This window comes from Austrofundulus limnaeus, unplaced genomic scaffold, assembly GCF_001266775.1.
Source record: "Austrofundulus limnaeus strain Quisiro unplaced genomic scaffold, Austrofundulus_limnaeus-1.0 Scaffold42, whole genome shotgun sequence".
In the NCBI taxonomy this organism is placed as follows: Eukaryota; Metazoa; Chordata; class Actinopteri; order Cyprinodontiformes; family Rivulidae; genus Austrofundulus; species Austrofundulus limnaeus.
Genome location: NW_013952444.1, coordinates 113,422 through 126,057, shown reverse-complemented (window position 1 = coordinate 126,057; position 12,636 = coordinate 113,422). Strand labels below are relative to the sequence as shown.

The following is a 12,636-nucleotide window of genomic DNA, read 5'->3' as shown; positions in this document are numbered from 1 at the left end:
TATATATATATATATATATATATACACACACACTATTTGCAGACTTTTTGAGTGGATGTTGTGGGGAATAAAGTGCATGGTTTACTCAGACAACAGCAAAACAAGAGAAAAAAAACACTTTGATACACACTTCTTCCCCACTTTTAGAGGTGATGCATCTGTTTTTATGGATTTTACCTTAGCGGACTGTGTAATGTGTAATGTAAGCTTTATATTTTTCTTTATTTTTTGCTCCTATTTAAACACCCTGAGCTAAATTGAAAATTTGTATTAAAGAAATGAATTCTTAAAGAAAAAAAAATCTGCATGATTTGCTGCCCATTTTATGTCACCAGGTTATTCTGTCAAATTGTTTATTGTTTAAAAAAATAACGAAGGTTTTCAGCTGTGTAACACCACATACTGTGGAGAGCGTTCTAATGCATGAATATCGAAGAGTTTTATATTATAAAGGGATAAAATGCCGGCTGATTTTAGAGTCAAAGATGAAAGATTGTAAATTGTAGCCTGATTTGATCGAAGTTTCTGCTCTGATACGGGAAGATCTTGCCCATGTAGCTCTGGATGTGCGTTTGTGTTCTCACATTCAAATCAGGTATTATCCTCATCAATGGATGATTATCAGTATTACTTTCCAGTCACTCCTTTTCCCTCTAAAGCTGAACGGAAAGGTAAAATATTTTTTTTAAGTTCAACACACGAGCAGATCGAGTAGTTTGCATTTCATACACAAGGAGGCGCTGTTCAGCATTTTTACATGTGTTTGTGACACGACATGGACTAATTATTAGGACAGAATAATAATTTCTAACAGCATGTTGAGCCTTTCCTGCTTCTCGCAGCGTTGTGAAAACTTACATCCAGTTTGTACATAAATTTATCAGGTGTGGATTTTAGCCAAACTGACAAAAAAAAAAGCGCAGGAGCCACTTTTGAGCTAACATTTTTGTCTAAAACAGAGCTGCTGTGGTGACTGATCACATTAAAAATGTAAAAATAATCTGTTGTTACGCTAAAGAAAATGCATAAGTTAAAAAGAAGCCTTTTTCCCCCCTTGATGCTGTTTGGAAACCTGACTTACGGTGTCTGTGTACGACCGTTGCCAATACTACAGTGTGATGAGACTTTTGTTCTTGCATGAATAGAGACACTGTTCTCCTACCTCATGTTGTGATATAAGATGTTTTTAAAGCAGAGGACACTGCATCTCTAACTGTTCATCATCAGAGTAAATTACAAACCTGTAAATGCTTTTAGCCGATACCTCAGTTGTATCTAGTGTTTGTTTATTTTTGTTTTGTTTTTTTTTTCTTCCCTGATTTCAGACCTTGTAAATATAAACCCTGTATAGACAATGAACTTGGATCAATTTCAAGTAAAGTTCTGTAGTGTCAAAAACTAGTGGTGTCCTCTCATTTTCTTACGTGTGACTCACAAGAATCCTTTTTGTTTCATTTCAGAAACCAGGACTGGAAAAATTAAAATTCAAGACTGACTTTTTAAATCTAATGTAAACTTGATACCCTTTGAAAAAATAATTTAACTTAGAATACAACACTGATCAAACCACAATACCATAATAAACATTACAGCGGGTAAAATATGTATTGAACACGTCACCATTTTTCTCAGTAAATATATTACTAGAGGTGCTAAAGACATGAAATTTTCACCAGATGTTGGTAACAACCCAAGTGATCCATACATACAAAGAAATCAAACCATAAATGTCCAGAAATAAAGTTGTTTGTAATAATGTGGAATGGCACAGGGAAAAAGTATTGAACACATGAAGAAAGGGAGGTGTAAAAAGGCATGGAAAGCCAAGACACCAGCTGAACTCTCTCAGTAATTAGAAAGCAAGCCTGCCCCTTGTCAGTGCAAGTTAATATCAGCTGGTTCAGTCCCAAATGATGGCCAGGTATCACACCAGAACCATCTGATGATGGGTAAAAGTAAAGAGCTCTCTCAAGACCTTCACAACCTTATTGTTGCAAAGCATAATGATGGCATCGGTTACAGAAGAATGTCTAAACTTCTGAAGGTTCCAGTGAGCACTGTTGGGGCCATAATTCAGAAGTGGAAAGAACATTATTTCACCATAAACCGACCACGACCAGGTGCTCCTCGCAAGATTTCTGACAGAGGAGTGAAAAGAATGATCAGAAGAGTTGTCCAAGAGCCAAGGACCACTTGTGGAGAGCTTCAGAAAGACCTGGAATTAGCAGGTACGTTTGTTTCAAAGAAAACAATAAGTAATGCACTGAACCACCATGGCCTGTATGCACGCTCACCACGCAAGACTCCACTGCTGAAGAAACAGCATGTTGAAGCTCCTTTAAAGTTTGCTGCACAACATTTAGACAAGCCTGTGTAATACTGGGAGAATATAGTCTGGTCAGATGAGACCAACATTGAACTGTTTGGATGCCAGAATACACATCATGTTTGGAGGTCAAATGGCACTGCACATCAGCCCAAAAACACCATACAAACAGTGAAGTTTGGAGGTGGGAACATCATGGTGTGGGGCTGTTTTTCAGCATATGGTACTGGCAAACTTCAAATAATTGAAGGAAGGATGAATGGAAAAATGTACAGAGACATTCTTGATAAAAATCTGCTTCCATCTACCAGGATGATGAAGATGAAACGTGGCTGGACATTTCAGCAAGACAATGAGCCCAAACACAAAGCCAAGGAAACTCTCAGTTGGTTTCAGAGAAAGAAACTAAAGCTGCTGGAATGGCCCAGCCAATCACCTGACCTGAATCCAACAGAAAATCTATGGAAAGAACTAAAGATCAGAGTTCATAGAAGAGGTCCACGAAACCTTCAACATTTGAAGACTGTTTGTGTGGAAGAATGGACCAAAATCACACCTGAGCAATGCATGTCACTAGTTTCTCCATACAGGAGGTGTCTTGAAGCTGTCATTGACAACAAAGGCTTTTGTACAAAGTATTAGATAAATTTCAGTAAGTGTGTTCAATACTTTTTCCCTGTGCCATTCCACATTATTACAAATAACTTCATTTCTGGACATTTATGGTTTGATTTCTTTGTATGTATGGATCKRTMGGGTGTTACCGACWTCTGGTGAAAATTTCATGTCATTAGCACCTCTAGTAATATATTTACTGAGAAAAATGTTGACATGTTCAATACTTATTTTACCCGCTGTATATAAAAACGTGGAAAATTGTTAAAACAAATATCAAAAATTATTTTGACCTTTAACAATAAATGATTACAAGGAGCGGTGCATTTTTAATACTCAAACTGATAAACGTAAAGTCACAGTATGTAAAACAATAAAACTGCCAGAGAATGGAAGCTGTTATTTTCTTTACACCTCAGGATTTTTCAGAAAACTTTGGTTTTACAAGAATTTTAAAAGACAAATAGACAGAGAGTAAAGTTTGAACTTTTCTTTGTAAAAATATACTTTTCTATAAGATATTGGAGTCACTTTGACTTCCTTCAACGTGTTTCCTGTTGTTGTGTTTTGTCCTCTGAAGTCGAGCTAAAATCGACTAACCGCTCCGGTCAAAGAAGCGGTTCTGCAGGAGGCTTTGGCCGGTCCTGCAGTACCTGTGAAGATGGACAGACTGCACATAAAACAATAGCTACCAGAAGGCTGTTAAGAAAACACAGCCAGACAACGTTCAGATCCATGTATGAGGGTATTCCCATCGGCAGAAAGAGGGGCACAGCCAGGAAAACCAGGAATGGAGTCCAAGTGTGGAAGAAATTTTGCACCGTTTCTTGGACAAAACTCATCCTGCAGGGAGTTTGCCCCCAGTTTGGAATGTGACTTTTTAGTAAAGGTTTGATGGCTGAAAACACTGCAACACTTGCCAGGACCAGGAGGAGCAGCAGGGTGATGTGTAGGGTCTGAACGGAGTGGAAGATCCTGCACCTGATCGTGTTGTCTTTGTAAATATCAGGAACAAAGTCATACAGCAGGAGAAAATAGAGAGCGGTGATGAACCACACAAAGGCGGTCGCATATGAATAGAAGACCCATGTTGGCTTAAAAGTAGTGGCTTTTAACTTCCTAGTCACAGTGCTGAGATGATCCACAGAAGCCATGAGGGTCACGGGCCACTGCAGCACCACGCTGATGTGTCCAGTGATCTGAAGCAGCAAACAAGGATCGTACTTTGTCATCATGTAGCCAAAGAGGACAACAAATTCTTCGCTGTGAATGTAAATTTTGGCGATGGAGAGCATCAGCACTGTGTCAACAAAAGCAAGAGAAATGCTGAAAACTCCCAGGAAGCTTCTGCCGATCTGCCTCCTCTGGAGAATCACCACAACCCAGTTGAGCAGACATTTCCCTCCCAGAGTGAGCAGGATGGGGACTCTGGAGATATACATGATGTGTGGTCTGGAGTAAGAGCTGAAAGATAGATAATAAAAACAAAATTAGCTGAAGCTGCAGAGCTACAACACAATATAAAACAACGCGGTTGCAACATTATACAACATGGTTTGACATGATACAACTTTATACACATACAGCACTATACAACATGATACGATACAATATGGTACAACACAACATGACACGATACAATACAACACTATACAATACAACACAACACGATACGATACAATATGATACAACATGACATGATATAAAAGTCGACTTGATACAACATGATACAATACAACACAGTACGATACGATACGACATGACACAACATGATATGACACAACATAACATGATACAAGACGATCTGATACATGATATGATACATGATACAATACACGATACAATACACGATACAATACATGATATGTGATATGATTCAACATGATATGACACTATATATGATTCAATGCATGTTACGATATGTGATACAATACACGATACCATATGTGATATTCTACATAATAAGATACATGATATGATACGTGATATGATACATGATATGATATGTGATATGATACATGATATGATACATGATACAATACATGATACAATGTTACGATATGTGATACAATACACAATACCATATGTGATATTCTACATAATAAGATATATGATATGATACGTGATATGATACATGATATGATACACGATACAATACATGATACAATGTTACGATATGTGATACAGTACATGATACAATACATGATACAATACATGTTATGATATGTGATACAATACACGATACCATATGTGATATTCTACATAATAAGATATATGATATGATACGTGATATGATACATGATATGATACACGATACAATACATGATACAATGTTACGATATGTGATACAGTACATGATACAATACATGATACAATACATGTTATGATATGTGATACAATACATGATACCATGTGTGATATTCTACATAAGATACATGATATGATACATGATYCAATACATGATACAATGTTACGATATGTGATACAATACATGATACCATGTGTGATATTCTACATAAGATACATGATATGATACATGATGTGATACATGATATGATACGCGAAATGCTACATAAGATACAAGATATGATACATGATAAGATACATGATAAGATACAATAAATGATACGTGATATGATTCAACAAGATATGACACGATACATGATACTGTAAGAAATACGTTTAAAATATCGGCTGAAGTCAGATYAAAACACAAGTGTTAAATAAATTGATCTGTGATAGGAATAAATGTCATACAACACCAGAATTCTGGATCTGAGTAAGGTTTATTTGTCACCGGACTGACAAGCGAAACCACACAGAATGAAAGACAGGAAGTGCATGTTTTTTATACACGATTCTTCAATGCCTGAGTTCGCCCCCTACTGACCTACGGCTGAATCACAGGCATTCAGACAAAGACCTCAATCAAATGGTTTAAAACAGTTCACTTATGTGTTGTTATAATTCGGACATGTATCTACTCTACTTCAATTAACACATAATAGATCAAACATTATACAAGTATTAAATAAGGAAACCCTAATACTCTGGTGTTGTTTTCTAACATCAGTACTAATCTATAAATAACAATAAATTTCTTCAATACCATACGTGATACATGCTACATAATAAGATACATGATACGATGTGTGATATGATACGTGACACGATACATGATACAGTACATGTTATGATATGTGATATAATACATGATAGCATACGTGATATTCTACATAGTAGAATATCACGTATCTTATTATGTAGAATCTACATAATAAGATACGTGATACGATACATGAAATGATACACAATACAATTCAACACGATGTGACACAGTACATGATACGATACATGATACGATACATGATACGATACATGATGCGTGATATGATTCAACAAGAAATGAAACGATACATGATACGAGACAACACAACATGATACAATAAAATCCGACACAATGCAAAATTATACACTACACAATGACATGTTACAACTTGATATAATACAATATGACTCAACCCAAAATAACATGATACAATATGACCCAATATAACTAGACACACAACACAATAAGACAAGTTAAAATATGACATGACACATCCATAGGTATGAGTGAGTGTGTCTATATGTCCCTGTGATAAGACTTGCAAAGTGTTCCCTGCCTCTCACACAACTGCTGAAGATAGCACCAGCTCTCTGTGTCTCGAAAAGGAAAGAGCAAGTAAAGAAAATGACTGACTGGCTGGTTGATACAATGTGACAAATACTACTCTGTCTCCTCTGGGATTTTTGTTTTGGACTTAATATTTCAATAGCTGCGTCTATTAATGATCTATTTGCACAAAATATTTAGCAAAAAACACATAGGCTACATGTAAAGAGAAAGAGAAAACCCAAAGTAAGAGCATGACAGTCCTATATGAGCCCTGCATCATCTGTTGTTAGTCTTCACTCCATGGTGTTCAGACACAGGTAAATTTTAATTTTAACAAGTCAAACAAAACCAAATCACTAACATAGTTTAACTTTCATTTCATCATTTAGCTACAGCAACATCACATTTAATATACATTTTCTTTTTGAAAGTTAACTTACTGGCAGCGTGCCGCAGATTCAAATGAGAGCTGGTTTCATTTCCTCAAATGTTGCGGAACTCTGACTGGTGCATTTGTGACTTCAGCACTTTCCCTCCTCCCACAGCCAACAGTTGAAACCACAGAGAGCAAACTAAGCTGAACAAACCTAGACAAATGATAATAATAATAATAAATGATTTGAATCCCCTCTGATTCTAAAGATTCATTAAACTAATTAACCTTTTTTTCAGCTGATACACTTGCTTAGATTCTTTTGGAACAGACAAAACTTGAACTGTGAATAACAACTCTTCCTGCTGCAATACTTGAGATTCAATTTTTTACAACAGTCGTGCTCATAAAATGAAAATCAACATTCAGGTTACAAATTAACAGACTCTTCTGTGACTGCTCTCTCCATCTGTTCCTCACACCTTCTTATTCCTTTATCCTAAATGGCTTTCTAGAAACAGCAAGTGAAAGATCGTTTGCGGAAGACTTAAACTCAAAGATACGAGACATGAGAGCCAAAAGACCTCGAAATTTGATGTGTTACAAGTATTTTGTTTTTTTTCCTGGAAGCAGCAGAGGACACCAGTTTTTTCACTATTTCAGGTTCAGGAAGTGTGGCTTGGAGAAACAAAGGCCATGCTGTTTTAGTTGTGCACAAGTATTTGAAAGCAAACATTTGAACCAATCAAACACAGGCTAAATAAGCTTAATCAAATTTTTCACAAAAGCATTATGAAAGAGTCAGATTACTGCTGAGATGTTTATCAGACAGGATACAGCCTGAAAAATCTGCCTCACAATTAAATTAGAGAACAAATTACAATGGGATTGTCCAGCAATTCATAACAACTTTTCATTTTTAAACTGAAATACATATATAAATAACTTATAGTTGTGTAAACTATATGCAGTCAAGAATATTTGTTTTTGCCTGTCTGTCATAAGCTACTTGTCACATTTTTTTGAAACTGTATATAACACAAAAATAGCTATAACTCAGTTGAATATGCAAATACTGTGCTGTGATAGCACAAGGGTGTCCATTACAGGTCACTATTCTGCATGTTCTACAGGTTTTCCTGCTCCAACACGTCTGTTTTGAGAAAAGTTAACAACATGCTTCTGCAAAATCTCTAAAGCATTACGTGTGTTGGGGGCAGAGAAACAAGTAAAACAAGCATGGAGTTTCTCCGTAACTTCTCTCACATTATTAAATGAGATAGCTCATTATGTTGATGACTAAAATAATAAGATCATCTTAGTCCAAAACTCTGGCACAAAAAAGGGTGGCAGGTGACATGCATTCCTTATTTAATTGTTTTTTTCTTTTTTCTTTTTATTATTTAAAAAGACAGGCTGACCAAAAATGTTTTTGATTAATAAAAAGATTAAAATCAGTCACATGGTTAAAAAATAAACTAATAAAATAAGACACTGAATATAAAATGTGACAAAATAACTAATATAAATTTACTGCAGAATGTGTTTTATGCAAGTGGAAAGCAAGATGTCCTAATACCTGTTTTGCAAACAAACAAACAAACAAACAAACAAACAAACAAACAAACAAACAAACAAACAAACAAACAAACAAACACCTTAAAAATAAACTTTAAACTTTTTTTAAATCCGCGCGTGTAATTCTAAATTTGACCAGCAGGGGAAAACATGGCGCTGTAACTTTGAGGTGCACCGGTCACGCTAGGAGTATTATGACGTCACTTCCCCCCACTGTTCATTCACTGGTCTGTAATCTGTTATGTGTGTATTTTTAACGATTGCCTTTTAACACTCCTCGAGTTTTGTCCTACCAGAGCCGAACTTTCAGGTGTGGTAACTGATACGAGCTTGTTCGCGCGTTTGTGAAAAGATGTAAGACGTAATTTTTGTTCAGTTTCACGACGTTTCAGAGGAGCTAGGCAAGTTTAGCTTCGCTAGGTAACGCAATGGTTTGTGTGATTGACAGCCGACAGATACCTCAATGATTTCTGCTTGTTTTTCTTAATGATTGTTTTTTTTTCCTTTGGCTACAGGAACAATAATCTCACTTAAAACTAATACTAAACCGCTAGTGTACGTAATAAACCGTGTCTTAATGTGCATTTCGCCGTGTTTTATAATACGCAGGGTTAATGAAAACAATGAATGCATGATATGTATTTATTTATGGTTTAGCTATTAGTTCTTCCCTAAATTTCTAGGATTTTGGCCTCTCAAACAGAAGGGTTTGTTTTGTTTTATAAATAAACTTAATTTTAATAAAAAGTCCTACATTAATTTTTTAGATAATAAGGATCAGAAGTTTAATCCATATAAAAATATGTGCAGTTGCAGCACTTAAAACAAACAAAAAATTTCCTGAAGTCACTTTTAAACTTCAAACTTATATTTTTTGTTGCTGCCACACAAGATGGAGAATTCAGAGACGAATATTTCATCGAGGTCCCTTTCACTTCCGGACAGAGGCATGTCGAGACCCTCGAGCTCTTCCAACCAGCCGTCAGAAGCGCCGAGATCTTCCAAAAACAAGGAGCACCCATCCAGGTCACCGAGGAGACGACGGGAGGGGAAACGGTCTCAGCGGCGGGGGGACGATCACGAACAGCTGCTGTGGGAGATGGAGCGCCGCAGGTTGCCAGGCCAACACGAGCACTTGGAGCCCTCTGGTTCGTCGTGCGACGCAGCGGAAAGCTCTCCTAAGAGGTTTGCTCCGCAGGTTGCCAGCTGGTCTGCCTCTGCCACTTGGCGTCAGACGATTATTGTCTTAACTCCTCTTTCTTTTCTCTTTTGTTTCCCTCCTCACAGAAGAGCCCACTTCCTACATGGACCGTATCCAGCCACTCACTTTGGACCCAAAGCCTGCATTCTTCCCAACCCAACCTCTGTGATGTAAGCTCGAAGCCTCCGAATAAGTTGAACTTTTTTGTTGACAAACGGCTCGATCGACCTGCGACACAGACGGGTTTATGTAACCGCGTCAGATAAGATAAAATGAGAATGTGATTGGCTCGTTCCATGAGACGGGGAAGGCTCACGGCACAGGCTGTCTGCCTTTTCTGTCACCCGATCTAAAAGAGTTTTCTGGGACATGATGGAAAACGCAAACAGATGAAATTATCTGCACAATGCCTACCGTCTGCCACAAAATGAAGAAGAAGAATAATAACTGGTAAAAAGAAAAGAGCGGATTTTTACATCGCATCTTCGGATTTCGATCTTTGTACTCTTACAGACAGGTGTCGTTACGGTTAATGAATGACTGCTGTTTGAAAAAAGTTGAATCTTTGTTCATTTCAAAGTGATTGTTGTGTAATGTGTGTTTGTTAACTCAAAACAGGTTGTTCTCTGTTACTTTTCATGCTGTTTGGTGTTGTGTTTGCTTGTGTGTGTAATTTTTCACGTCGTGTCCCAGGCACATCCAGGACCCCGCCAGCCAGAGGCTCACCTGGAACAAACCTCCGGTCAACGTTCTCGTCATCCGGAAGATCAGAGACGACAGCCTGGTCGAGCCTTTCAAAGAGCTCTGCAGCTTTCTGGTGGAGGTAGAGGGAAAAACATTTTTAGCAACTATTTTGTTGTAAGTTATTTTGCAATTCAGGAGAAAAAATAACACAGAAAAAAAAAACAGTCATTAGTTGTAAATGATTTTTAAAGAAGAAAGCCCCCCACAAAGAGTCAGATTTTCTGGTTGTGCACTTCATGATTAAAGGTAAAGGTGATCATTCTGAAGACCAGTCAAAAACAGTATAAAGTAAGAAACTAAATCTGCATTTAAAAAAATGTACGTGTTAATGTGCGTTTAGCATTTTTATATTTCCACCTGAATGTCTCTGAGGACCTACACTTGTATGATTCCACCATATTTGTTAGACTACAGTCAGCTTCTGTGTTGGTGGTTTTTGGTAAATACGGCCAAGTGGTTTGTTTATATTGAATGTGTACCTGCATTTTAGAATTGCATATAAATATTTGGAAGACTGCCCCACTTCAGTTCAGGATAATAATAATTGTGACCGATCAAATCGAAATGAGGATTAAATCAAATTTGGTCAAAATGACCTAATTACTTTTTTTAGATTCCTGCTTTAAACACTATATTTTGATACCTGGATTATTCTGATATCATAAGTAAATCCATAAATATGACTTTATTTGTCTTGTTGGTTACGATAATACATAAATACTTGGTCTGAATACTAATTTTATGTATTTTTAATGAGGAATTTTTGATGTCCTTATAAAGAGGAAACCTCAGATTTGAATATTGAGATTTCCCAGCTGAAAAGAAACAAAACTTTGCTCAAATTTTATGGGATTTTTCCTCAAAATCAGTTTTTTGTTGCTACTGCTCAAAAAAGTGCCTCAAAATTTTGCTTTATTATATTTCAGACAGTTCATTCAGATGATACATTGATATGTTTGACAAAATGCAATTTTTGCAAAAGTTTTAATCAAAACACTATATTTGCCTATTTCTCCATATACCACTTTTAAACTTGATCCTCGTTTCGATGTGATGGGTCACAATTATAATCTTTACCTAATTAAAGTTGAGCACTATAAATTCATCTCTTGTTAAAAGACATGTTAATTTGCTGTTGATGACAAACTGAAGCACAAGTTCCATCTTTTCCCTCCCGATGCCTCCAGATGAGGCAGGATCTGAACTTTTAGGTGGGGATAAAGAAGAAGGAGGCTGAATAGTTCCCCTCTGAGCTCATCTGGTATTGCAGCAGGCTTCATAAATGAGTCGTTTTTAAAACCAGGCATCCTCGAAAAGTGTCAGGTTTGACTTTCGGAAATGTATTTCAGACAAAATTCCTGAATTAGTTATTTTTATCTGCAGCTTTTGAGTACGTACATAGGCCTGGCCTCATTTTCTTTTGTCTTGGAGAACAGTTTGTAAACAACATGCATTTCCCCCCTCAGCAGATAGAAAGCTAAACACTTGTCCTGCTAAAGAAAAACAATAAATCCAGACTCAAAGAAACCAGGAAATGTTTCAGACGAGTGTTTGGGAACGCTGGTGTCTGATCTCCTGCAGCTCAGACCATTTTATCCACATGTTTATAAAACAAGCCAGTCTATGAAGCCACAATGTGAAAACTGGTCAGCACACTCATGCGTCTGCATTCCATTGGAACGCCGTAATAGTTGGCTGCGCATGTTTAGCATACCTTCAGGTTAGCTTCGAGGAGGATATGCCGTGGAGAGACGAGCACGTGTGTGTAACTAAGGGCGCGTGTTTGTGCGACAGGAGAAGCAGATGATGGTGTACGTGGAGCGCAGAGTCGCCGACGATGTCACGCTGTCGAAGGACGAGGCCTTCGGCTCCATCCGCAATCAGCTCTGCACCTTCAGAGAGGGTGAGACGTTCATGCTGACCCCGAAGGAAGCATTTAAACAGCAAGTCTTAAGGCTTTACTCAGGGTTCCCATGGGTCCTTGAAAACCTTGAAAGTTTTAAGGCCCTGGAAAGTTTGTGCAAACAGCCAAAAAATTACACTTGTCCTTGAAAGTCCTTGAAACCCGTCTGTGTCGCAGGTCGATCGAGCCGTTTGTCAACAAAAAAGTTCAACTTATTCAGGAGGTTTATATATATATA

At 37.3% G+C, this 12,636-nt stretch overlaps 3 protein-coding genes across 6 annotated transcripts in view; 2 read left to right on the top strand and 1 right to left on the bottom strand.

Annotated features, from left to right (window-relative positions):
* The window catches only part of skila (SKI-like proto-oncogene a), a gene marked incomplete in the record, with an annotated part of 28,028 nt that extends 26,627 nt beyond the window's left edge, over positions 1-1,401 (top strand). The window contains 1 exon segment of the mRNA XM_014007408.1: positions 7-1,401.
* Positions 1,402-3,247: 1,846 nt separating this feature from the next.
* On the bottom strand, positions 3,248-7,418 carry gpr160 (G protein-coupled receptor 160). The gene is made up of 2 exons (XM_014007407.1): positions 7,040-7,418; positions 3,248-4,405 (listed from the first exon to the last, which is right to left on the bottom strand). The coding sequence occupies exon 2, from the start codon at positions 4,381-4,383 to the stop codon at positions 3,550-3,552; it is 834 nt and encodes a 277-aa protein (XP_013862861.1). The 5' UTR covers positions 4,384-4,405; positions 7,040-7,418; the 3' UTR covers positions 3,248-3,549.
* A 1,328-nt stretch (positions 7,419-8,746) lies between these two features.
* The window catches only part of nadkb (NAD kinase b), a 12,380-nt gene continuing 8,490 nt past the window's right edge, over positions 8,747-12,636 (top strand). Inside the window, exons 1-5 of one of the 4 annotated variants that reach the window (XM_014007406.1) lie at positions 8,747-8,860; positions 9,496-9,735; positions 9,838-9,921; positions 10,445-10,574; positions 12,290-12,398. In XM_014007406.1, the coding sequence (XP_013862860.1) occupies positions 9,500-9,735; positions 9,838-9,921; positions 10,445-10,574; positions 12,290-12,398 (559 nt within the window). In that variant the 5' untranslated portion in view covers positions 8,747-8,860; positions 9,496-9,499. Of the gene's footprint in view, positions 8,861-8,886; positions 8,905-9,426; positions 9,736-9,837; positions 9,922-10,444; positions 10,575-12,289; positions 12,399-12,636 lie in introns of those variants that run through there. The other 3 variants (XM_014007403.1, XM_014007404.1, XM_014007405.1) reach the window with 3 other exon arrangements.